Source organism: Scyliorhinus canicula, chromosome 17 (assembly GCF_902713615.1).
Source record: "Scyliorhinus canicula chromosome 17, sScyCan1.1, whole genome shotgun sequence".
Classification (NCBI taxonomy): Eukaryota; Metazoa; Chordata; class Chondrichthyes; order Carcharhiniformes; family Scyliorhinidae; genus Scyliorhinus; species Scyliorhinus canicula.
The window spans coordinates 61,075,718-61,103,528 of NC_052162.1; the positions used below are offsets into that span (position 1 = coordinate 61,075,718).

At 44.2% G+C, this 27,811-nt stretch overlaps 1 protein-coding gene across 1 annotated transcript in view; it reads left to right on the forward strand.

Annotated features, from left to right (window-relative positions):
• The window catches only part of LOC119952109 (ecto-NOX disulfide-thiol exchanger 2-like), a 336,912-nt gene that overhangs the window by 207,170 nt on the left and 101,931 nt on the right, over nucleotides 1–27,811 (forward strand). The window contains exon 5 of the mRNA XM_038775673.1: nucleotides 23,292–23,423. Within this exon, the coding sequence (XP_038631601.1) occupies nucleotides 23,292–23,423 (132 nt within the window). The remainder of the gene's footprint in view (nucleotides 1–23,291; nucleotides 23,424–27,811) is intronic.

Consider the following 27,811-nt stretch of genomic DNA (forward strand, 5'->3'; position numbering starts at 1 on the left):
AGCAAGTTACAAAGGGACATAGACAGAATGCGTGAGTCGGAAAACTGTACCAAATAAAGTTCAATGTGAAAGAATCACTCTGAATTCAAGGAAGGCACAGGATGAGAAACTTGCATGGATGAGCAAAGAGATTTGAGTGTCCATGTGCACGAATCACTAAAAGTTAGTGAATATGTGTGAAAGAATAATCAAAAAGACTCATTGAATGTTACCCCTTATCCATTGATGGTTGAACTATATAAATTATTGGGGGTGGGATTCTCCCTCCCCCCGCGCCCCCCCCCCCCCCCCAGCATTCTCCCAGCCCCGATGGGCTGAGTGGCCATCCGTTTTTAGCCAGTCCCGCCAGCCTGGGTTACATATTGTCCCCTACGGCAGGACCTGGCAGATAAGTCGGCTGGGGCGGTCCTAGGGAGGAGACACGGGGGGAGGGAGGGGGGGGATCTGACCCCAGGGTGGGCCTCCACGGTGGCCTCACCCCCGATCGGGGCCCACTGATCTGCGGGCGGGATTGTGCCATGGGGGCACTCCTTCTTCTGTGCTGGCCCCTGTAGGGCTCCGCCATGGCCAATGCGGAGAAGAGAACCCCCCACGCATGCGGCAAAATACGCCGGCCGGTCTGCGCATGCGCGAGATCATGCCGGCCCTTTGGCCAATGCGCGAACTCGTACAGTCCTTTCGGCTCCAGCTGGAGTGGCACCAACCCCTCCGCCGTTCATCTAGCCCCCGAGTCAGGTGAGAATTCCTCACCTTGGGGCCCGTTGACGCCGGAGTCATTGCCGCTGGTTTTCCCACCGGCGTGGGGACTTAGTCCCTGGAAAGGAGAATCCCGGCCAAGATTTTCAACTTTTTGATAAAAGTACTACCCTGGAAAGGAGAATCCCGGCCAAGATTTTCAGCTTTTTGATAAAAGTACTATGTTCAGTTTTGGGCACTTAACCTAAGGAACAATATATTGGTCTTCGAAGGGATACCGGGAAGACTGATACCAGGGTCTTAAAGGGTTAAATGGGCATCAATATGTTCTGTATTTCCTTGTGTTTCGAAGATTGAGGGATGATTTCATCGATGTCTTCAAAATGATGAAGGGATTCAATACAGTAGAGACACAAACTATTTCCGAGCTGTGGAATCCAGAACAAGGTGGCATTATCCTGAAGTCGGAGCTGGGCTGTTTAGACCTAAAATGAGGGAAAAGATTTCAATTAATGGATCCTCCAGTTAGTGCATTGCCACTGTCTGAGCAGTTTTCTGCACCTGACAATAGAATGCATTTTCAGCCAGGACTTCTGATCCCAGCAGCAGCAGAAATAGGCCAGGACAGACTCTCCAGGGCAAGAATGACGAGAGTAGAAGATGATGGACGAAGAGCAAAATGTCTCCTTTTTACCACAGGAGCTGCTGTGCTCAGGTAAATTTTTACAAGGCCCTCAGTCTTTCAATGAGTGAGTGAGTGTCGGGTTGGGTCGGAGGGGTAGTTGAGTTGGGTGGGAGGGTAAGGTGGAAGAGTCGGTTGAGGTGATTAGTACAATTGCACTGGTTAGTCTCTGAGTTAAACTGTGCAACATTTCATAGAATCATAGAAGCATAGAATTTACAGTGCAGAAGGAGTTCATTCGGCCCAACGAGTCTGCACCGGCTTTTGGAAAGAGCACCCTACTTAAGCCCACACCTCCACCCTAACCCATAACCCAGCAACCCCACCTAACCTATGGGCAGTTTAGTTCCTGGGTAAGTATCCAGGCCCACAACCCCAGCCCTGAGCTCAGGGTTAGAATTATTATTGAAGAAGTCCAAGCTATAGCAGGAGCAGTATAATGGCACACTCTGTTTCGTGATGCCACTTGGAGTGAATCAAATTGGCTGAAACAGGCATTTATGATGCAGGAGATCTTTTGGAGAAGGCTGAAATAGGACATCCAATTGTAAATTCTGGCTGAAGGCTGTCGCAGGGCTTCAGCCTTATCTTTTGCACTGATGTGCTGGGCTCCCACATCTTTTGAGGATGGGGCTATCTATGGCACCTCTTTTTCCAGTGAGTTGTTTAATTGTCCACCGCCATTCACAACTGGATGTTGCAGGACTCCCGAACTTAGATCTGATCTGTTGGTTGTGTTTATCACTTGCTTCTTATGTTGTTTGGCATGCAAGTAGTTCTGTGTTATAGCTTCACCAAGTTGACACCTCATTTTTAAGTATGCCTTCTGCTGCACCTGGCATGCTTTCTGCACTCTTCATTGAGCGAGGGTTGATCCCAGACTTGGTGGCAACGGTAGTGTGGATATATGCCAGGCCGTGATGTTACAAATTCTGGTTGAGTACAATTCTTTTGCTGCTGGTGGCCCACCGCAGTTCTTGGTTGCCTAGTCCTGAGTTGCTAGATCTATTTGAAATCTATCCCATTCAATACTGTGGCTGTGCCACATAGGATGAAGGAGGATATTGTTAGTAATACAAAAATAGTTTTAAGGAATTTATTGGTAAACATAAATATGGTACAGTTTTAAGTGTGTTTAATTTAATGTTTATTTGCCTGGAAGGGTAAAACCTACAGTTAGATTCAGGCTGGACAACGGGGTTTGCATGTGTGGGGATTGGTTTCAATTCCAACTGTGATTCTATTGTGCTTCAAGAGGGTTACGGTGTGAAGACTGGAAGAGTGATCATTAGTAGCAGTGGTTGCTTAGCAACTGGAAGCCCTTGTACTGTAGGAAAGCTTTTTAAGTTTTAGTTAGATATATTGCAGTTGGAGACAGGACACTGGGAGTGAATATCTCTCCGCTCTGCCAGTAAACTGTAACAGTGGTGCAGGTGAAATGTGCTCTTTTAGAATCAATGAGAAAGGGGGTTAGATCTCAAGATAGTTCAGTTCAGAGAACTGGTGAAGAAAGTTAGGCTATTGGAGGTTCTGCATGTTTAGTTTCAAAGGAAGAAGTATTCTTTTACTCGGCTAACAAAGTAAGAAAACAAATTAAAATTTGAAGAGGCACAGGAGCAGATCTATTATTGATGTAGGTGATGATACAATTCATGTTCCAGGATGTTTTATAAAGGACAACATATCAGAAATGGAAATTAATGGAATGGATCAACCTGTTTATTTGCGCAAAGTTAATTTTGGAAATAATTTTATAAATGGAATTGTTTTGTGGGAATTTTCCCTACATCACATATTGGATTATCAAAATTTCACCCGAGGTAATGTTTGCCTTGTGGAGACTGCAATGTGAGAACAACTGTATAGCAACAGGTTGTTGATCACGGTGCTCTTAACATACCTTTAGAAACTACTGTGCAGAGAAATAGAAATGCATTGCAGATAAGAAGCAATTGAAACCTGATTAATACAGAAAACCAACTTCCACGTACAAAAGAAGGATTTGGAAATGAAAAAGAGAACTGATGAGAACAATTGAGAATCAGTCGGGAAAAATTGAATATTTGGCTGAGGACTTAAACCGTCTAAAGATGAACTTGAAAAAACAAATTTAGCAGATCTTCAGTGAAAACACGATGAACTTCAACCATCAGAAGTATTTATAAAGTATTTTGAAGAATACCTTGAACAAGAAGACGAGGGGCTGGATTCTCCATCCTGACACGCCAGATTTCTGGTTCAGCATGCCGGCGGGATTCTCCGTTTCGCCGGCTGGTCAATGGGGTTTCCCATTGTGGGGCAGCCCCACACCATCGGGAAGCTCCCAGGCTGCCGACATAATGGAGCATCCCGACGGTGGAGAATCCAGCCCGAGGTTCTGGTAAATCAAAATAATTGGTTGAATGCTGAAGAACAAAGCGAAATTAACGAACTGTTAGAACTTTGTCATGAAGACTTCCGGTGGCGACTATGAGGGAGTAGGTCGCACATTTGGTGGCTCCCGTTTCGGTCGGACTTTTGGACCTTTTCCCCTGACTTTTTTGCGCTTCTGAAAAGCAGTAGTACTCAGTAGGAACTGGAAAGCAGTAGTACTCAGGCACTGAACCCATAAAGAGTTGCATGGACTTAAGCCAGAGGGACCGTAAACAGCAGAAGAAGTGGTCAAACAAGGGTACGGTGGAGGTTGTGAGAGAGACCAAAATGGCCGAAGTCCAAGCAAGGCGCCGACTGCCCAGCCTACAAGCCATGCAGGATGGCTTCTTAGCTCTGAAGTGCGATAATTTGGAGCCACTCCAGAAGTCGATGGACCGATTGGAAAAAAGGCTGGATGATCAGGCTGAGAAGCTCCAGAAGCTGGAGAAGATGGTGGAGGAGCAGGCTGACTTTCAAACGATGGCGGAGGGGTTGGATGCTGTAAGAATTGTTGGCCTCCCGGAGGGGGCGGAGGGGCTGGATGCTGCCGTATATGTGGCAGATATGTTCCAGAAGCTGCTGGGGGACGAGGTGTTCCCTCGCCGGCCGGAGGTGGACAGGGCACACAGAGTGCAGGTGAGGCAGCCATGACGAGGGGGCCCCGCACGATTGATTGTCTCTCGTTTTGGGAGATGCCTGCATGCATGGGTCCATTCTTTTCGTTTTTTCAACCTTTCTAGGTTGATGTATTTTGTTGTGATGTGTTTTGCTTGTTCTTTTTCGTGGTTTCCCTGAATGTTTCTTTTTGGGCTTCTTGTTTGGTTGGCGGTTTGGTAGGGGGAGAATAAAAAAGAAAATAGTTAAAAAGGTGTGGTTATGATGGGGGTTTCAGGGGAATTTTTTTTGCAATCTTCTTCTGTATGTGGAGGGAAAGGCTGAGAGTGCCTGGTACTACTTATCTCTATCTGTTCAATTTAAATTGCACTAGTGTTGGGGATGTCTTTGACTTGTGTAGAGTATGTGCTTAAGCAGGGCTGGTTTGGGGAAGTGGTATGGATGGGCCACGGGGAGAGGAATCAGGGAACAATAGGTGAGCGACACGCTGGCGCCGAAGCTGGGAGCCACCAGGCTAGCTGGGTGAGCTAGTCAACGGAAGCCAGGTTGTTGGGGGGGGGGGGTTCATTTAGTTAGACTAGAGCAGGGGTTAGATGGTAGAATGGTGTTACTGGGGGGGGAAGGGGGGGAGGAGTCCATCTGCTGACGAGGATGGAAACTGGACATGGCAACAGTGGAGAGGTCATGGGTGCAGCCGGCCAGGAGGCGGGCCAGCGAGGCGCGACACATGGCTGGAGGGCTGGCCAAGGAAAGGGGATGGCTGATCGGCAAAGGGGGGAGACAAAATGCTCACCAACCAGGCTGATCACCTGGAATGTTAGAGGGCTAAACGGGCCAGTGAAGAGGCCATGTGTGTTCGCGCATTTGCGGGTTCTGAAGGCGGACGTAGTCATGCTGCAGAAGACGCACCTGAAAGTGGCAGACCAGCTTAGGTTAAGGAAGGGCTGGGTTAGTCAGGTCCTTCATTCGGGGCTCGCCACTAAGACTAGGGGTGTTGCGATCCTGATTAATAAAAGGGTTCAATTTGAGGTGGAGGGTACAATTGCAGATGGGGGCGGCAGATTTGTTATGGTTAAGGATAAGTTCGAAGGGGTGAGAGTAGTCTTGGGGTCAGCGTGTATGCACCTAATTGGGACAATGTGGATTTTATCAGGAGGTTGCTAGGGGTGATCCCTGACTTGGACTCACGCAAACTGATTGTGGGTGGGGACTTTAACACAGTCCTGGACCCAAGCCTGGATCGGTCATCTTCAAAAACGGGCAGGTTGCCAGCGATGGCAAAGGAACTGAGAGGGGTCATGGAGCAAATGGGAGGAGCTGATCTGTGGAGATTTAGCCGGCCGCTGGCAAGGGAGTTTTCGTACTACTCCCACGTCCATAAGGTGTATTCCCGAATGGATTTCTTTGTCATGAGTAGGGACTTGCTGGCCGGGATGGGGGGGGCAGAATATTCGGCAATTACCATATCGGACCATGCTCCGCACTGGGTAGACCTATGGATTTGTAAGGATAGCTTTCAGCGCCCACAATGGAGGTTGGAAGTTGGATTGCTAGCGGACGAGGTGGTGTGTGAGAGACTTCGGAAATGCATGCAGAATTACCTGCAGGTAAATGATACCAGAGAAGTCTCGGCAGCAGTGATCTGGGAGGCACTGAAGGCAGTGGTGAGAGGGGAGCTGATCTCAATCTGGGCTCATAGGGACTGGACAGATAGGGCAGAAACTGACCGACTGGTTCAGGAAATTTTAGGGATGGACAGGAGCTACGCACAGTTCCCAAGGCCAGAGTTACTCAGGAAATGACAGAGGCTGCAGGCCGAGTTTGGGGCACTGACCACAGACAAGGCTGTAGAGCAGCTTAGAAAGGCAAAAGGAGCGATATATGAGCATGGAGAGAAGGCCAGCAGAATGCTCGCGCAACAACTAAGGAAGAGAGGAGCAGCTAGGGAGATAGGAAGGATAGTGGATGGGGAGGGAAATTTGGTCGGCGACCCGGCAGGGCTGAACAAGGTGTTTAGGGACTTTTATAGTAAACTGTACCCTTAGGAACCCCCAGGGAACTTGAGGGGATGAGGCGATTTCTGGACGTACTGACCTTCCCAAGAGTAGGTAGGGGGTTGGTAGATGGACTGGGGGCCCTGTTCAGAATCGAAGAGGTAGTGGGGGGCCTGAAGATCATGCAGTCGGGTAAAGCCCTGGGGCCGGATGGGCATCCGGTGGAGTTTTACAGAAAGTTTGCCGAGATAGTGGGGCCGTGCTGGTCAGGGTTTTCAACGAGGCAAGAGACAGAGGGGTTCTACCCCCAACGATGTTGCAGGCCACTATTTCGCTTATTCTGAAACAGGATAAAGACCCGGAGGCTTGTGGGTTACAGGCCGATCTCCTTGATCAACGCAGACACTAAGTTACTGGCCAAGATCTTGCCGACTAGAATTGAGGACTGTGTACCGGATGTAATTGCGGAGGACCAAACTGGGTTCGTAAAGGGTAGGCAACTGGTGGCCTATCTAAGAAGACTGCTTAATGTGATCATAATTCCCCCGCAGAGCAGGAAGGCAGAAATAGTGGTAGCTATGGATGTGGAAAAGGCTGTTGACCGGGTCGAGTGGGACTATCTGTGGGAGGTGCTGGGAAGTTTTGGGTTCGGGGAGGGGTTCATTGACTGGATTAGGCTGTTATATCAGGCCCCAGAGCTAGCGTAAGGACGAATAGGACAACATCAGATGACTTCAGACTGCACCGCGGGACAAGACAGGGTTGCACTCTCTCCCGCTGTTCCCGCTGGCCATAGAGCCGCTAGCAATTGCTCTGAGAACTTCAAGCGACTGGAAAGGGCTGGTTCGGGGGGGAGAAAGAGTAGAACACAAAGTCTCGTTACACACGGATGACCTGCTGTTATACGTGGCAGACCCAATGGTGGGGATGGACGGTATCATGGAAATCCTGAGGGAATTTGGCCGGTTCTCGGGATATAAATTGAACATGACTAAAAGCGAGACATTCGTAATTCAGGCGAGGGGGCAGGAGAGTAGGCTGAAGGGGTTGCCGTTCAGGCTGGTAGGAGAAAGCTTTACATACTTGGGGATACAGGTGGCACGGTTACATAAGCTCAACCTGTCCCGATTGGTGGAACGAGTGAGGGAGGAGGTTCGGAGTTGGGATGCGCTCCGGCTGTCATTAGCGGGGAGGGTGCAGACTGTTAAGATGACGATTCTCCCAAGATTCTTATTCATATTTCGGTGTCCCCCCCATTTCATCCCGAGGTCCTTCTTTAAGAGGCTGAATAAAATTATCCTGGGATTTTTCTGGGTGAGGGTGATGCTCGAAAGGAACAGAGGGGAGGGGGGGCTGGCTTTGCCGAACTTTAATAACTACTACTGGGCGCCCAACATAGCGATGATAAGGAAATGGATGGTGGGCACATTGTCGGTTTGGGAGTGGGTGGAGGCTGCTTCGTGCAGGGGCACCAGTTTGGCAGCCCTGGTTACGGTACCGCTGCCACTCCCGCCGGCGTGGTACTCCACCAGTCCCATAGTGGTGGCGGCTCTGCGGATCTGGGGCCAGTGGAGGAGGCATATAGGGGAAGTGAGAGCATCAGTGTGGACCCCAATTTGCAGCAATCGCCCATTTGCCCCGGGGAACATGGACGGTGGATATCGACTGTGGTGGAGGGCGGGGATTGTGAGGGTGGGTGATCTGTTCCTGAAAGGGAGCTCTCCGAGCATGAGGGCATTGGAGGAGAAGTTTGGGCTGGTGGCAGGGAATGACTTTAGATACTTACAGGTGCGGGATTTCCCACGCCTCTCGCCAAAGGGGACAGGGTAGTTTCTAGGGGAGAGGTAGTTGAGGGTAGAGTCTCAGATATTTACAAAGGGCTAATGGGAGCAGATTATACACAGACTGATGACCTGAAGCTTAAGTGGGAAGAAGAGTTCGGGGGGTGGGGGAGATGGAGGACGGTATTTGGGCAGAAGCTCTGGGGAGAGTAAACACGACCGCAACATGCGCCAGGCTAAGTTTGATCCAGTTTAAGGTCGTGCACCGGGCCCACATGACAGTTGCCCGGATGAGTAAATTCTTCGGGCTGGAGGACAAGTGTGCCTGATGCGCTGGTGGGCCGGCTAATTACGTGCACGTGTTCTGGTCGTGCCCTAGACTCAGCCGGTACTGGCAGGGATTCGCGGACATCATGTCCCGTGTTTTGAAAATTGGGATGGTAATGAGTCCTGAGGTGGCAATCTTTGGGGTATTGGAGGACCCTGGAGACCAGGAGGAGAAGGAGGCCGACGTCTTGGCCTTTGCTTCCTTGGTAGCCTGGCGACGAATACTGTTGGCATGGAGGGACTCAAAGCCCCCGAAGACCGAAGCATGGCTATTGGACATGCGAGCTTTCTCGGTCTAGAAAAGGTTAAGTTCGACTTGAGAGGTTCACTATCGGGGTTCGCCCGGAGATGGCAGCCATTCATTGACTTATTTGCGGAGAATTAATCATCAGCGGGGGGAGGGGGCTAGGGTAGTGTAGAGTAGGGTTGGTTTAAGCAGGTCCTTGCGAGAACTGAGTTGTGGTTTGTACTATGCGTTACTTGCTTTTCCTTTTGTACAGTACTATACAATGTCATTGTTTTATATGTCAAAAATACCTCAATAAAATTTTCTTTAAAAAAGAACTTTGTCATGAAAAAAACAGTGAGATTTTTGAACTTCAGAACAAAATGTAGGAAATTAAGATGGTTGCTATGGAGTGTTGCAATTCAAAAACTGTTGTTGTGAATAAAAATTCATTGTTGAACAGTAATCCAGTTTAGCAAAGAATTGATCCAAGTAATATAACTGATGTGTCAAAATCAGTATTGGGTAATAAGAAAACAACTGAAGTACCTGCAAAATTGGACGTTACAAATCATCAACCAGAAGTACTGAAATTGCAAAGTGATCTTTGTGTCAATGACCAGAGGCCCTGATTTAAAAATACTTGTCAGTGATACGACACAGATGTAACAGTTGAAAGAAAAACAGGTGAACAGTTTGCCAATACCATTCAAACTCTGCTGAGAACTGGGCTGACATAGCTCAGAAATATTGCAAAAAAGTGAAGAATTAGCATGAACTTCATGAGGTGGAGATGGCGATTTTGGACTGGGATGGGCACAGTAAGAAGTCTTACAACACCAGGTTAAAGTTCAACAGGTTTATTTGGAATCACTAGGTGTTGTAAGACTTCTTACTATTAAACTTCAGGGAGAGAAAGTGATCAACATGGCTCAAACAGAACTGAAAATAACTCATTTGAAATGGGACTGGGAAGAACAACAGAGTCACTAAGTTAAAAGCACAAATAAAACAAATGTACTATACTATTTTACATGAACATAAGAAATATCTCAACAACATCTTGAAACAGCTAAAAGAGATTTTGACAAACGAAGAAATGAAATGTTAATGCACAAAAATTACATTTTAACTTATATTTGTATTGGCAGACGTTAGAAATAAGGTGTTTTAAGTGTGTTTAATTTAAAGTTTCTGTGCCTGAAATGTTGACGCATGTATATGAGGGGGGGGGGGGGGGGGGGGGGGGGGGGGTTTAAATTCCAACTGGGATTCTATTGTGCTTCAAGGCTACAGTATGAAGATTAAATAGTATTAGCAGTGGTTGCTTAGAAAACTGCAGGCCCTTGTAAGGTAGGCAAACTTTTACCAAATTGTAGTTGGAGACAGGATACCGGCAGTGAATATCTCTCAACTCTACCAGGAGAAGCTGGACAGGACAAGGAAGTTGCAAAGGTGGAAGCTTCCTGAGGAACCAGTTGCAGTCCAGATAACCAGGGAATTGGGACAGGACGAATGTCTTGAGTCGACTGAAGTTAAGTGAACGGAGACCAAGATATAATTCAGAAGAATTCACAGAACAGTTTTTTAAAAGTGTTCTGAGTATAAGAGACAATTGCAGCTACTAGATTTAGAGGAGGAAAGCAAACCGGAGGTAAATCAAAAGTTTGATGCCATTCTAGTACAGTCTGGGAATCGAGCATTAAAACAATTGTGAACAGTTTGTATAGCAGTCAAGCCAAATACATCCTAAAGATGAACTCCTGGATTGGATTTGCTGTTAAAAGTGAAGTAAATGCTTTGTTTAAAATATCATTCGAAAAACCTGAACTGGATTTTGGAATGCAAACCGCTAAGGGAAATCATTGTGGGAAAAGATTTTAAAGCATATTTCTGGGAGTGGAATTTGGAAAGTCTCACGTGACAATCATTTGGGGGAATTTTATGGGGAAATCCACAGACAGTATCGAGTTCAGAGCAAAATGTGTATTTGACCACAACCAATATGTGTGCTTAAAGGGACATTACTGAGTGTTAGTAAGGTCATTGGATCTTAAAATGTATTTTATAATCCATGTTAATCTTAAAAGCTGTGTGTATCTTTTAAGATAAGAAAGAAATAAAGGAGTATTGTGTCATAACCCAGTTTATCATGATTAATCATTTTTTTCTTATTAAAACTAATTAGCAGTCCTGTGATCGTGTTCCTCTGCATTTCCTAAAAATAAAATTATGGTCTTTTGAGCCAGGGTTCCATTCTGGAATCTTCCCTTCCAGTTATAGCATCAACTGGGATCGTAATGATATCTTCAGTGTGAAGACGGGACTTCGTCTCCACAAGGACTGTGCAGTGGTCACTCCCACTGATACTGTCATGGACAGATGCATTTGCGGCAGGGAGGTTGGTGAGAATGAAGTCAAGTATGATCTTCCCTCTTGTTGGTTTGCTCGCTACCTGTCACAGACCCAATGTAGCATCCAAGTCCTTTAGCACTCTGCCTGCTTGTCTGTAATAATAATATTTATTATTGTCACAAATAGGCTTACATTAGTTGTGCTACTTAGTCACTCTTGGGACATTGAAGTCCCCTCTCCAGAGCCAATTCTGTGCCCTAGCCACCCTCCGTACTTCTTGCAAGTGAAGTTCAACATGGAGGAGTGCTGATTCGTTAGTTTAGGTGGGTTTGGGGAGACATAATCAACAAGAGGTTTCCTTGCCCAACAGTGGCCTGATGCCATGAGACATTGTGGGGTTTGAATGTATGTTGAGAACTCTCAGGGCACCCCAACCCCGTGGCATGCCCTTCTGCATTCTTCATCAAACTAGGGTTGATCTCCTGGCTTGGTGGTAATGTTGAAGTGGAAGATGCGTTTTGATATGAGATTACAGATTGTGGTTGAGTAAAATTCTCTTGCTGGGTCTGTGTTGCTGGCGGGATAGAACATGCCTAGGATTGGATATGGTGGTGTCTGGGACATTACCTGTAAGGTATGATTCTGTGAGTATGACTGGCAGACTAGTCTGTCGGACAGCTCTCCCAATTTTAGCACAATCCCCCAGATGTTAGTAAGAAGGACTTTGCAGGATCGACAGGGCTGAATTTGCGGTTGTCATTGTTATTCATGTCGGTGTTATTCATGAAGCTACCAATTTTATTCCAGGTTTATTATTTAAACTTGAATTCCCCAGCTGTTGTTGTGGGAACTTGTCCAGTGCATGAGTCTGGTTCCTGGATTACTGGTCCAGTGACATTTCCACAATTCTACCATTCCCCAACTGAGGAGCGCAGAGCCTGAACCAGCAAGTGCAAGCTTGTGGAGAAACTGGGCATATCAGACAGCAACTTTCTAGTTTCCATGTTTAAATGTGTGTGCAGGTGCCGGAGGCTCGTGTCTGATTTTCTCCTTAAATAACAGTAAGCATTATTCTTACTGCAAAATCAGGCCAATATAAACATGGTGGGATTTATGTGTTCTAGTTGCTGACTGGCAATGGTTTAGTCTATTTATTTTAAGCTTCCTCTGGCATCACAATGTTAAAGTTGTAAAAAATAACCTGGTAGCATATCTGGTTCAGTATTGCTATCAATGTTCTAAAATGCACCTTTCAATGTAATCGGGGTAATGTATGTACAATATAACAAACCAACTGGATCGATAAAGCTTTACCAGTCAGATTAATTTATCTTGCGCACATCAACGCTAGTCTTTCGCAACTCCGGTCTGTTGCAGGCGAGTGCATTTGTTGCTTGAGTTCGGCCCCTGTTAAACCATTTTGATTCTCTGCTTAAGACATCTACACTGCGAAGCCTCCCAGCAAGACTTTTTAGTATTTTTAGGATCTGTGTTTTTAATTCTGAAAATAAAGAAGCATGTTGGAAGAGAAAAATTTGTTTTAACTAATACCGAGCTGTCAGTGGTCTGTTATATAGTCTGTTCTTCACACCCCAACAGTCTCTGCTCTGCAGTGGATTTTGCACAGAAAGATGATCGCACATTGAGATTTGATACTGGTAATAAAACTGGAAACTCGAAGATTCCGCAGTAGAAATAGATCAGCTAAAGTGTTGACCTGGCAACTTTGCCACAGTTATCAGAAACACATACTGTCACAATAACATGGTTACCTGATAAATGTCTCAAAGGAATGTAGAAAATGGCACAGTCAAATTGTAAACTCCAGCAAGAGACAGATGGCAGATGTGTAAATGGGATTAACCTCCACCTGAGCTGAATTTAAAAAGAATAAATGAGACAAAATAATTGATGTAGTCCTTAGCTTCCCTCTTCTGTTAGGGAAATACATGGACACAAACCTTCAGAACCTTTCTGCTTTGATTTTCACATTGATGGGACCATCATTTTCATAGTGTGCCATCGAAATTATAGAATTCACTTTTATGCATTGTAATTTATACCACATACAGTACTTTCAAATGTTTTGTTCTTTATCTGACTCCATATTTATAAACTGACTTAAACTTTGCATGTTGTTTATGATATCAAATCAGTTGATCAAGGTTACAACTCAATTATTCTTCTGGTGCTGGACACAAATTATGTTAAACTGCTAAACTTCTGGGTATATTCACTATTTTATCTAAAGAGTCCTTCATGTGAATCTAGTTGTATTGATTTTTTTTAAAATGAAGCTGGATAGTGTCTGTTGCTGACATTTGCTTTGATGCTAGAATGATGGCAGCGTACTGCTATTGTCACTAGACCAATAATGCAGTGTAATGCTCCAGGGACTTGTGTTTAAATCCCACCATGGCAGATGGTGAAATTTGAATTAAATTTTTTTTAAAATCTGGAGTTAAGAGTCTATTGTTGATTGTCATAAAAACCCACCATCTGGTTCGCTTAATGTCCTTTAGTGAAGGAAATCTGCCATCCTTATTTGGTTTGGCCCACATGTGACTTCAGAGCAACAACAATGTGGTTGACTCTTAATTGCCCCCTGAAATGGTCTAGCACGCTACTCAGTTTGTGGGCAATTGGGAATGGGCAGTAAATGGTGAGCCAGACCATGATGCACACATCGCATGAATGAATTCAAAGATGGTAAAGCCAGGCATTGGACCATCATCAAACAGACACCTACGTATTCCAATAGCCGCCTGATATTTTGCTAGCTTGAGTCTTTACTTAAAATTGTATTTAATCATTTTGTTTTTGGGGTATTTGTTATGGAACAAATTCACAGAGTTCAGACGTAGACTACTTTAATGAGGAAGTCAGAAAAAATTTATTACGTTTTCAGGTTAACCAAGCAATATGCGCAATGATTTATAGTCTATTGCAAGCTTATATACTTCTCGTATTCTGAATGGGGTGTACACAATGAGTTCTCTTCCTGCAGATTTTGATCATACTCTTTTTTTTTGTTCTTTCTCCTCTTATTTTGTTCTCTTGTCTGTAGTTTTCTGCACTTTTTCCACCAAATGAATCTGAGTGGGAGACCCTCTTTAATCCTGGATCTTGTCCTACTCCTCCCTCTCCCCAATCATGTTCAGCCCCATGGTTGAACATGTTGTTCTTGACCAATCAATAGTTCATGTGTCTGTTGCTAACCTTGTATAATTACACAATGCCCTTTGTATTTAACATTGTTTCTCAAGGCGTTTACATCCCATGGCCTCATTGCTTCGAGGAGAGACATCTACATTACATTCTTGTATTTATCTCACACAAACCATTCTTGGGCAGCTTCAGGTCTCAGCTTTTGCTGCAAATATGATTTTAAAAACTTGACAACTTCTGTATGGTCCTGCTATTTTGATTATACTTTACCTTATTTCTAAGGTTTCCAACTACAATGCTACCAAGACCATTTCCGGATAAAGTTAGATATTAGTTTCTAATAGTTACATTATAACCATTAGTATTCGGGTTAATAACTAATAATCTTACAATTCAGCACTTTTTGTTTGTATTACACGTTGATAGAACATAGAACATGAAAATCAAAATGAAAATTGCTTATGGTGCAGAAGGAGGCCATTCGGCCCATCAAGTCTGCTCCGACCAATTTAAGCCCTCACTTCCACCTTATCCCTGTAACTCAATACCCCCTCCTAACCTTTTTGGACACTAAGGGCAATTTATCATGGCCAATCCACCTAACCTGCATGTCTTTGGACTGTGGGAGGAAACCGGAGCACCCGGAGGAAATCCACGCAGTCATGTGAAGAATGTGCAGACTCCGCACAGACAGTGACCCAGCGGGGAATCGAACCTGGGACCCTGCCGCTGTGAAGCCACAGTGCTGGCCACTTGTGCTACCGTGCTGCCCACAATAAATAATCGTTTTCAATTCCAGAACTATTAATTAAACTTAAATTCTTCCAGCTGCTGTGGTGGGCATTGAACCCATGTCTGCAGAGTATCAGGCTGGGCCTGTGGATCACTAGACCAATAAGTTACCACACCCACCATCTCCTCAATGTCACAATGATGTGACTAGGAATTAAATGAATGGTATAATGTTTGCTCTATTTGTATTAGAAAGTTGAAAAATGCGTCACGATTTCAGCTTGGATCACTCTAGGCCTATCGTTTGGTAGCCTGGCATATCATAGAATCCCTACAATGCAGAAGGAAGCCAATCAACCCATCAGGTCTGCACCAACAGCCAGAAAGAGCACCCCACCCAAGCTCACTTCCCTGCCCTATCCCAATAACCCCCTAACCTAACGTACACATCCATGGACGCTACGGGTTATTTTAGCATATAAAAGAATCTCATGACTGAGGAATGGTGTTTGGCATTAGGTTGGGTGTGGGATTTCAAGAGAAAACTTAGGCAGCACTGTGGTGCAGTTGTTAGCACTGCTTCCTCTCGGTGCTGAGGACCCGGCTTCGATCCTGGCCTCTTGTCACTGTCTGTGGAGTTTGCACATTCTCCTGTGTCTGCATGGGTCTCACCCCCACAACCCAAAGATACGCAGGGTAAGTGGATTGGCCACGATAAATTGTTCCTTAATTGGAATAAAAATTAATTGGGTACTCTAAATTTATTTTTTTTTAAATAAAACTTGGCTTCTTGCGTCTGTTCTGCTGAGTGGATTGGATTGAATTTGTTTATTGTCACATGTAACGAGGTACAGTGAAAAATATTTTTCTGCGAGCAGCTCAACAGATCATTAAGTACATAAAAAGAAATAAAAGCAAATACATAAAAGAAAATACATAATAGGGCAACACAATGTATACAATGTAACTACGTAAGCACCAGCGTCGGATAAAGCATACATGGGTGTAGTGTTAATGAGGTCAGTCCATAAGAGGGTCGTTTAGGAGTCTGGTAACAGCGGGGAAGAAGCTGTTATTCGTGTGTGTTTTCAGACTTCTGTATCTCCTGCCCGACGGAAGAAGAGTGAGTAAGCTGGGTGGGCGGAGTCTTTGTTTATGCTGCCTGCTTTCCCCAGGCAGTGGGAGGTATAGATGGAGTCAATGAATGGGAGGCAGGTTTGTGTGATGGACTGGGCTGTGTTCACAACTCTCTGAAGTTTTATGCGGTCCTGGGCCAAGCAATTGCCATACCAGGCTGTGATGCAGCCAGATAGAATGCTTTCTATGGTGCATCCGTGAAAGTTGGTAAGAGTTAATGTGAACATGCCGAATTTCCTTAGTTTCCTGAGGAAGTATAGGTGCTGTTGTGCTTTCTTGGTGGTAGCGTCGATGTGGGTGGACCAGGACAGATGTTTGGTGATGTGTACCCCGAGGAATTTAAAACTGCTAACCATCTCCACCTCGGCCCTGTTGATGTTGACAGATGTGTGTACAGTACTTTGCTTCCTGAAGTCAATGACCAGCTCTTTAGTTTTGCTGGCATTGAGGGAGAGATTGTTGTCGCTGCACACTCCACTAGGTTCAAGGCAAAAGTTTCAACAGCTTGCCTCTTTTTCAGCAATAAAAGAGAAAACATAATTCAAATTGAAAGGAACAAAAAAAAGATAGTGCTAATGTTCATATCTTCTTGACGTCTATCGTTATCCCACTCACAATTCATAAAGTTCCCAGGTTTCATGTCTCGTCTGCAAATTTTGAATTGCTGTCATTTACAATCAGGTAATTGGTCTGAATCTCCCATTGACTAGCAATTATCATTGGATTGAAACTCCGCTTCGTTTTACTTGCCTTATTCTGGAGCCGCACATTTCTTGCATGGGATTTTGACCAGGAGGTGTTGAGAAATGCAGTGCAGCACCAAGGGATGAGTGAAGCCACGCCCCTTTTTACAACAGTAGCTGCGTTAAATTTAAAGGTCCCAGCTACTTGACAGGAGAGAAGGTAAGTGGGTGGTGAGGGTTATGGTGGTCGATGGCTGGAGTTGATAGGATCATAGGCGGTGAGTTGGGTGGTCAGGGAGTGATGGTGGGAGGGTTGGGGGAAGTCAGAATGCAGGGAGGATCAAGAGGGGTAGAAGGGTAGGGGGATCGGGAGGGTAATCGGTTGATTAGGGTGGGGGGATGGCGGCTTGGTCAGGGACTTAGCTAAGGCAGGTGAGTTGGGGTAGTGGGCTGTGGAAGTTGGTTGTTTAGATGGCTGATACATAATACCTGTTCAATTCATCTGACATCTCCTTGTTTTTCATAATCAAATCTCCAGACTCGCTTTCCATTGGACCAATGCTCACTTTGTCAACTGTTTTCTTCTTTGTATATTTATAAGAACTCTTACTGTCTGTTTTTATGTTCCTGATTGGTTTCTATTTTACTCTAAATTTTCCCTCCTTATTAATCTTTTAGTCATCCTTTGCCTTTCCTTATATTTTGTTCAATCTTCTGACCTGCCACCTGTCTTCGCACAATGAAATGCTTTTGCTTTTTTAAAATAAATAATCCTAGACCCATTCCCCTCTCCCTCAAACTGAATGTAAAATTCACTCATTATGGTTATTGCTACCTAGCAGCACCTTTACTATGAGATCATTAATTACTCCATTTGGTTGCACAATACCAGGTCGATTAAAGCTTGCTCCCTGGTTGGCTCCAGAACATGCCGTTTTAAGAAACTATCCAAAGAACATTCAATTAACTTATAATTTCAATTAACCTTTCACCATCTGACCTTTTCAGCCTATGTTTAAAATCTCCCGTGACTATCACTGGACCTTTCTGACAAGATCCAATTATTCCTTGCTCTACCCTACTATGTAGCTGCTGTTAGGAGGAGTGTATACAACGCCCACAAGCGATTTATTTCTTGCCTTTACCACTTCTCATCACTACCCAAACTGTTTCTCATCCTTGTACCGTCAACTTCGGTCCTCCCCTCTGTTCTGTATTGTGCTAATACCGTCTTTAACTAACAAGGCGTCCCTTCACCTTTTCCCCACTTCCTGTCCTTTTGGAAGTTCCTGTCCCCTTCAATATTGAGGTCCCAATAAATGTCCTCCTGCAGCCATGACTTCATGATGGCTATCAAATTGTACTTACTTATTTCTAGGGGCTTTTCACAGTCACTTCACTGAAGCGTACTTGTGACAATAAGATTATTATTATCAGTTCAGACAGGATATTTTTTAAAGTGCATGTACAAATGTAACCAATAATTGAAATAAATAGAATCCTTTCCTGTTTCAATTGTTACAACAGACAATGATGACATTTACTGCAGAGCATGAATTATCAAAAATACTTCATACTGGAATGCAAAACTTAAAATACTCATTTTGAAATCACAAATAGTATCTGAATGGGCTGAATATTACAGCGTGTTTCCGTGGGTGGGACTCGCACCACGCCAGAAGTGGCTGGATTGGCAACTCCCACCTTTGCCACATAGCCCGACATCATTTAAACCACCCCCCCCCCCCCCCCCCCCCCCCCCCCACCACCACATTCCGAGGGAGAGGTTGGATGTCTCATGCACAAAATCGCAGGCAGTGACCTGGAAAGAGATTAAAACCACAAATTTAAAAGGGTCTTCTGGCACGGGACAGTTTCAGGTGCCACTGTGATTTACTGCAGTTGAAAGCAAGAGGGAAGTTGTTGAATTCTGCACGATTGACGAGCATTGGTTGAAGTAAGTCTTATTAAACTGAATAATGTTTGAAATTCTGCAGAGGCTTAGAGTTAAGTGATTTTGACAGGTAAACCTATGGCATGGATTCTAATCATCTACAGTTGATTTGTTCTAACATGGATTTAACATTGGTCAAGATTCAACAATGTCTAAGGTATGGAGAACACTAGTTTCTCAGTGAGATCACATCATGGATGAATGACATAGATGTGAGTACAGCCTGTCTCTGAGAGGCCAAAAATAGCTATCTGTGCAGTCGCAGGACAGACTCTTTCACTGAGAATTATTCAGTACACTTTGTCATGGTGGAAATCTAATTACTTAACTTACATTTTATTTGCATGGTTAGCATGTTGCTTCACAGCGGCAGGGTCTCGGGTTCATGTCACTGCCGTTTTAGGTCACTGCCTGTGTGGAGTCTGCACATTCTCCCTGCGTCTGCGTGGGTTTCCTGTGGGTGGTCCTGTTTCTCCCACAAGTCCCAAAAGACATGCTTGTTAGGTGAATTGGACATTCTGAATTCTCCCTCGGTGTACCCGAACAGGCATTGGAATGTGGCGACTAGCAGATTTTCACAGTAACTTCATTGCAGTGTTAATGTAAGCCTACTTGTGACACTGATAAAGATTTTTATTATTATAGCATTGTTTTACAAACTCAGTTGAAAACATAACATACTTTTTTCACCCAATGGATAAATGGAACACACCTGTCAATCTCCCGAATCTTAACCGTCACTCCTATTATAATATTCATTACAGCTGACACAAGCAAGTTCGAGGAGACCGATTGCAAATATATAGATCATCAAAGGCATCAATATTAAGGAATTCCTTTAAAATCAATCTTCACGTTTTTGCCATATGGATAGCTATGTAATGCTGTCAAGTCAGACACCTTTGAAATGTGTAATAATCCACATGATGCATACAAACAACAACAACTTTAATAGATTACTGGCTGGGATAAGAGGGCAATGAAAAGAAATGTTAACAAAGTTGGAAGAAAGGCACATAATGAATAAAGTTTTAACATTGAAAAGGATTTAGATCTTTCAGATAATGAAAACATTTAATGAAAATCGCTTATTGTCACGAATAGGCTTCAATGAAGTTACTGTGAAAAGCCCCTAGTCGCCACATTCTGGCGCCTGTTCGGGGAGGCTGGTACGGGAATCGAACCGTGCTGCTGGCCTGCTTGGTCTGCTTTAAAAGCCAGCGATTTTAGCCCAGTGAGCTAAACCAGCCCCTTGGTTAAACCAGATAACTTGGTTAATAGATGGGGAGATGCAATTCACTGCACTTAAAACATTAGCATGTAAACAAGGAACCAAAAGAGGTACAATAGTTGAAAATGAAAGTAGTAGTGTACTGAAGAAATAAATGTGTAACCACGGAACTGGTGTCACAATGCTTGAATAGACATAGATGTGTGAGCAGCGAACGTGGGGCTGGGTCCTCCATCCCGCTGCGCATGGGGTTTCCCCGCCGTCGGGCAACCCCTCAGGCTGCTGGCAAAACAGAGCATCTCGTCAACCGACAATCCAGCCTATGGTATCCTTGGAAAACCTTTGTTAAAAATACAAGCCCTGAAATCTGACCTTGACCACAATTCACAAGTGCAAGAGGGGTTTGTTAGTGTGTGGTGGTAAAACCCAATTAAGTACTAGGCAGTTATTTAATATTATTATCCTCAGTCGCTTAAAAAAAGTCCACTTCCTGTTGTCAGGTCGGTGAAGAAGGGATGGTAGTGGCATGTGGTGCAGGGCAGAGAACAGGGAGGGGGTTTGTGGGTTGGCAGGAATTACTCCGGGTAGCCAGCAGAATTATCTGGAACAATCTATTATTTAATGCACTAAGTTATGATTTTGTCTGGCTTGCTCAGCATTACCATCAGCTGTGATCATAACACTTTCTATCTTCTTTATCATTCCGGGATCATCTTTTCCCCCTTATGATAATGTTCCTCGATTATACCTGAATCTCTTCTCTTTAAAGGTAGCGCATTGTTCCATTAGAATTTTAAGAGGAAGGAGGTGCGTGCGTGTGTTATAAGAGTTACACATTCGATGAAAACAGTTAGCTAGTGTATTAATGCATTTGAGGCACCATTTCCCCGAAAAGGTGCCGGAATGTGGTGACTAGGGGCTTTTCACAGTAACTTCATTCAAAGCCTACTTGTGACGATAAGCGATTTTCATTTCATTTCATTTACACCACTGAAAGAGCTGTACAAAGCTGCTTATCCTTGCAATCAAATGTGCAAAGGAAAAGAATGGGGGAATAATATTTTACTGATGCATTGTCTATGTCAATGCCTCGGCCAATCAGAGTCAACTTGCCAACTAATCGGCACCTTTTCTAATGCAGCTTAAACTGTTGCTTTCTGTGACATTTGGCACTCTTGCATTTGCCTGATGTGTGCAAGTTAAAAAGCTTCGACTTCATGTCCGTTTACAGCAATAATTAAAATGTTATTGTCTAGAACATAGGTTTCCAGACTTTGTTGAGTGATCATCAAATTCTCATTAACCTGGAATTGGGCCCTTCTTATTTGTGTTAAGGAATCTATTGGTATGTGTAAGTGTAAAATTTTGTCAAGATTATAAATACTAACCATTGTCATCAATGGCAAAAATTTGAGAAAATGTTTATTTGAAAATTTAAATACCTATTGCTTGTTGTTGTTCAGGTTGTTGAATTGTTGTCTTTATCTTCAATGTCATTTGCTCGAAATGCTGTAACATAGATTCCTATGGACTTAGTGGTGTGTTGTTATCTCTTGTTTCATAATGGCTGATGCGGGGCAGCTGGTGAAGCATTATTTTGATTGCAGCCCCTCCATTTGTTGCAAATTGGCTCCTTATACCCTGCTGATTAGGCTACATTGGCATTGTATTTTTGAACATGTGACACAAATATCAAATCTAATGTTAAAGTTATGTGTCAATTCATTGATTGCCGATCCTAGTGGAAAGCTGTGCCCAAAGGAAATGCAAGTTTTAAAAATTAGGGTTAAAGTGCGGTCATCAAGCTCCCTACTCAGATTGAAAAAAAACTGAATGTCCTATAATAATTTGCCATTGAATGAGCTTTACCCTGATGGTTTACTACAACTCTGAGGACCGTCTTCTTTGAAACTTTCTCAGACTCCCAACCAACTTTTATTTTAAATATTGATGTTTCATTCTACTTTATTTAAAATAGAAATGTAGATTTGTTTCTAAATCAGTGACTATCAAAGACAATGCATTGGTGTTGCTTCATGTTATTGACTGATACCACATACCAGCAGAACACAACTTTGACTACTTGAAGGGCTGGTTTAGCACAGTGGGCTAAATAGCTGGCTTGTATTGCAGAACAAGGCATCAGTGTGGGTTCAATTCCCGTACCGGCCTTCCCGAACAGGCGCCGGAATGTGGCAACTAGGGGCTTTTCATATTAACTTCATTGTAGCCTACTTGTGACAATAAGCGGTTATTATTATTAGCTGAGTTTTCAAAATCAGATGCATGGCTGAAGGAAGCTGATACAAGAAGGCCAGCTACTTCTTTGGAATGAGTTGTTATTTGTTGCACGTATAGTCATTATAGCACCAAAGGAGACAATTGGGACCATTGAGTCCTTCCTGGCTTGCTGCAGAGCAGCTCATTAGTTCCATTTTCCCCCATCAATCCCAGTAGCCCTGCAGGTTTATATCCCTCTAGGACCTATCCAATTTTCTTTTGAAATAATTATTGATAGCATCGGCTTCCACCGCCCCCAATTGGCTGCAGGTTCCATATCATAACTACTTGCTGCATTGCGAAGTTCTTTCTCACATCTCCATGCATGTCTTGCCCAGCACCTTAAATCTGTCTCCCCTAGTCTTTTCATCATCAAGTAATGGGATCCGTTTGTATTTGTCTAAATCTGCGATGATCTGAAATACCTGCATTGCTTTCACACTTTTCTGTATTCCTTCTCCTTCATGTCTGCCCATAGTCTAACTATGTCCTGTTCCAGTTTGTTGATATCATCCTGAATGTTTGACATACCTCCAAGTTTGGTATCACAGGCAAGTTTTTTTTTGCAGCACATTCACATAAATTTGACAGTTGGAATTCATCAGTCTTTACACCACAGAGACCTCCACATTTAATCCAAAATATTGTGTTTTATTTAATTTCATGGACCAAATCTGCCCTTTTTATAGTCCTAAAAGGTCTGAGATTCCTTTGCAAATTCATTTCCCATCTGGTGCTTGGAAGAAAGTGTCAGTTGCTTCTCTGGTGGCTGAGCTCAAATGCATATGAAGATGTGCACCTTAGTTATGCAGGTTTGGAAGGTCCCACACTTTGTCTCTGGCCTGTGTTCACAAATCTCAACTGGGGTGGCAGCTGAGGTACTACAATTGGGATAATTTTAACAAAACAGTATTGTTTATTCAAATAGTTGAAAAATTAAGATAAAGACCCTTGTTAGTTTATGAACAGTTACACTTTATAAATTTGCAACATTGTTTCTCTTCTTCATTTGTAACAGATGGTTTCAAAAACCTAGCCTTAGACCACAGCCCACTAGGAATGTCATTATCGGACTCTACAACCTGGGGAACAGCCATGAACAACCTGGGAATGGGACCAATGGGAATGACTGGACAGCCGCTTATGTCAGGTATACTTGCTTCTTTGATTATGTCACCTGACAGAACCCTTCTCCTGCCTCTCCCAAATATGTTGATCAATGCTATGGGTTTAATTCTGAACTTTGACCATACATCATTTGGAAGCAACCTTTGAAGGATAAATATTTTTTGTTATTGCTAATAGTAATAAATCTGTTTCAGTTGACCATTGATTCATTTCAGAAACTCCTGGTGGTCAGGTTTAATAAAGTGGGTTATGGGTGGACTGGTTGAGCTAAATGCAAAACAGTAACACTTTTTCAGGCCCTGGTGTATTTACTGGCAGCTTTCATTAAATTGCACTGGTCCACTTTCAGGCATCAGGACTGCCTAGCAGAAGGTGTGAGTGGGTGTCTAGGTGGTCTAATGACACCTTGGGCTAGGGTGCAGTTAGTTGCAGCCCCACTTGACCCGGAGTCACAACGCAATTGAATTCGCCAATAATTCTTAGAAAATACCTAAAGTCTATGCCCAACAATTGCAGTTACCAGGTTTGTAAATTTTATCACAATTACTTTTTATTTATCACAAGAACTACAATGAAATATGCAGCAAATACAACTGGTTCACTGTTATCTAATTCCTAATCCCCACTTTAACTTCTCACCACCCTCTACACACAGACACAATCCATACAAACACAGTGGGGAAGAGGGGGTGAAAATAATAAGTAAAAGGATAAAGAGTCTTTGTTTCAGATGTTTGTCTTTAAACACCTTCCTTCAAACTTGGCTATCAGGCCGAGGTCTCTGTCTTCAGACTGTAATGGTTTTCACTGTAGATTCATTGAGGCCTCTGCAGTTTCAGAAATTCAGCAGCTCACAACATTTCTGGGAAGGGGGAGAGCAGGCCATAACAACCCTTTCTTCCTTGAGCATCCAGGACCTAACTCTGCTTTCCTTGGGTCTCTAGAAATCATCCCACTCGGGTAGGTCCGAATCACCCAAGTGCTATTGGACAGAATATGGGGCGGGATTCTCTCATGACCGGGGCGAATCACGCCACGACACCATCACACGATTCAACCACGCCGGCCATCGTAAAAACGGCGAGCCCTGCCAGCACCGTCCAAACCCGCTCTCAGCCGGCGGGAACTCGGCATTGAAGGGTCGGGGGGACGTTCGATGTGGCCTGGCCCGTGATCGGGGCCCACCGATCGGCGGGCTGGCCTCTCTGGCTGGGGGCCTCCTTTCCTATGCGGCGGCCCCTTTAGCCCTGCGCCATGTTGCGTCTGGGCCGGTGCGTTGAAGGAGGTCACTGCGCATGTGCGCGTTTGCGCCGGCGCCACTGCACATGCGCGGATCCCACAGCGCACAGTTTGCGCCGGGATCAGCAGCTGGAGCGGCGTGAACCACTCCAGTACCGTGCTGGCCCCATTAGTCCTCGGCTCAGCCCGTTCACGCCGTCGTAAAATGCGAAGGCATTTACTTCGGCGTGGACACTCTGCCGTGGGATTAGAGAATCCCGCCTCTGACCTTTTGGGCAATTCATTGGCCACCAGCTAACCAATTGATCCAGGTGCCACAATGTCAGAGTCTTGCTGCTCGAAAACTAGCGCTATATACAATGCTGCAACTTTTTCAATTCCTCATTCTCTCTGCTGCTTGAGAAAGATACACATGTCCATTAAGCATCCATGGATCGGGGTGGCACGGTGGCGCAGTGGTTATCACTTTTGCCTCAAGGCGCTGAAAACCCAGGTTCGGTCCCAGCCCTGGGTCACCGTGCCTGTGGGGTTTACACATCCCCTACGTGTCTGCGTGGGTCTCACCCCCACAACCCAAAGATGTGCAGGGTAGGTGGATTAGCCACGCTAAATTGCCCCTTAATTGGGAAAGAAAATGTATTGGGTACTTTAAATTTATTTTTCAAAAAGCATTCATGGATCAAAATGATACTCCTCTTGGTCCCACAAATTAATTTTTTTCACTTTACTGAATGGCTTCCTCAACATCACTAACATGAAAGTCATCAACCTGAAATGTTAACTCTGTTTCTCTCTCTCCACAAATACTGCCAAGCATGAATATTTCCAGCAATTTCTCCTTTTTATATGCATGTATTATGATCCCAGACCAGACCCCAATAGTGGCTAGGATACAGGACTGAAATGACAATATTTTTGTTTATTTTAAGACTGTACGGAAAGAATTATTTGCTCCAGAAGTGATTGTATGAAAGAAATAGGGCTTTGGTATTTCTAAATCAAATCTTTATTATGAATATAATATTAAACCTTTAACTTTGCACCTGGAAAGACCAGCATACAATTACTCCTTAACACAACTATACAATTTCCCATTGAACAACAAGCAAAGAAACACACAGCTCTTAATCCAGTTTACAAGTAGCAAGGCATAGAAAAATACTTGCTTTATAAAACAGATTTGGCTCTGGTTGGAACACCTTCAAACGTTGGCTGCATGTTTTCAAATAACTGCTTCAACTAGGTTATTTCAGCCTCTTCCTTGTCTTCAGACAAGATTGCTCTACTTTAAAATATTATTACTCTTTTTTTTAAATTATCCGCCTTGGACAGAATTATGGACTAGAGTTGGGCAGATCAGAACTCTTCTCTCTCTCTGTCAAAACCTCTCTAAACTCACTGCCTTTCTGACCTCCACCAAGAAATTACCTCATCTCCTCCAGCTGAAAACAAATTGGCCGACATCTACCATTTGCACTGCTCTCGAAAAGCAGTGGATGCCGGGAGTTTCCACTTCCTGGATCTACTCGACTCATCTCGCAGGCTCTGATGCGATCTCGCGATGAGAATCCTGCCAATTGTGGACGGGTCACTTTCTGGCAAATCAGCATATTGGTCTCATTCTAATATGTGTTCCCAAGATCTAACCAACGCCTGGGACCTAGCCTTGGAGACCTCCTGCAGTGGTCTCCATAAATGGGGACCAGACGGAACGGCACTCTTGGGGGTCACCTTGGTTTTTGCCCTCTGGAGAGGGTAGCACCCTGGCTATGCCAAGGTGCCAAGCTGGCACTTTGCATGCAGTGGTGATCGGGCTGGGGGGTGCCCTGCGTGGGGGGTGGGGGATGGCCAAGGACCCCCTTATATGTGAGTTGGGGCTTGAGGGTTTCGGGGGTCACATTGGGGGCTCAAGGTCAGCTTGGCACTTTTAAATGGCATCCCGATTTCCCCCTCCACTGAGGAGTTCAAGCAAGTGGAGCTGCTCTGTGCAGGGAAAGGGGCAAAGTGCAGCCTTGGCTGCACATTCCCAGCTGAAGCCTCTGAACTACCCGGACAGGCGTTAGATAGGAGGGTGTGCGGGAAACACCTAGCTAATCGCGCTACGAGACTCTCTTCCCATTCGGCTGGATCACGCCCATTATCTCTGCAGGCTGCAAAAGCACATTAACTTCCGAGGGACTTCCCCAGGCAAACACCTAGGCATTAGCCCAGGCTGAAAAATGCATTCCTTGGTTTCACATGCTGGCTACTAAAACTAATCACTTGAAATGCTGCAGCCAATTTTGCACACAGCAAGGTTCCACAAGCTGTAATGAACAGATGATCTGTTTTAGTGATGCTAATTGAGGAATAAATGTTGGCCAGAGAACCAAGAGAGCTTCCCTTCTCATTTTAGGAAGATACCATGGGGTACTTAATGCACACCTGAGAGAACATAAGATGGCTTAACACCTCATTAAAAAGGCAACACCTCCCTTAGTGTTGCACTGAAATCTAATTTTGGGTTATATGCTCAAGTCTCTGGAACAGAGTTTGAACATATGCCTTCTGACTTGGAAGTAGGTATGCTGCCACTGAATCAAGGCTGACATCTTTATCAATACTATCTTGCCAGCTTCAATGTGGTAGTGTTTGCAGTTTCAGTGCCGTACTCCCACTTGTAAACTTAATATGGTACGGCGAGGTAGGGTCTGAATTGTTTCCCTCCTTAACTTCAGTATTCAAATTATGCTTTTGATCTTGGATGTGACTCCAAACAAACCTGTTAACCTGGTGTTGTAAGACTTGTTACTGTGCTCAATTGCATGGGTTGTGCTTTTTCTAAAATGCTTTTTTTAAAACTTTCATGTTATGTTACCTTTTTAATTGGCCATACCTTTTTGGCAAGTCGAGCTCTTGCCCCTTAAGGCATAAATCTCTTCTGTATAACCACTTATTTTTTTAAATTCCTGCCACTGAACATCTGTTGTTTTGCCCATTAACAGATTTTCCCAGTTTACTGTGGCTAATCTCAATATTGAAGTCAATTTAACATAAATCTAGCATTTAAGCTGTTTAGCTCTTTTTCTTTTCAAACACAATGGTGAACCCATTCATATTATGCTCACTATTGGAACAAATGCCCACACATCATTAGGAATTAGCAGAAAGAGAAGAAATTAGGTCAGAATC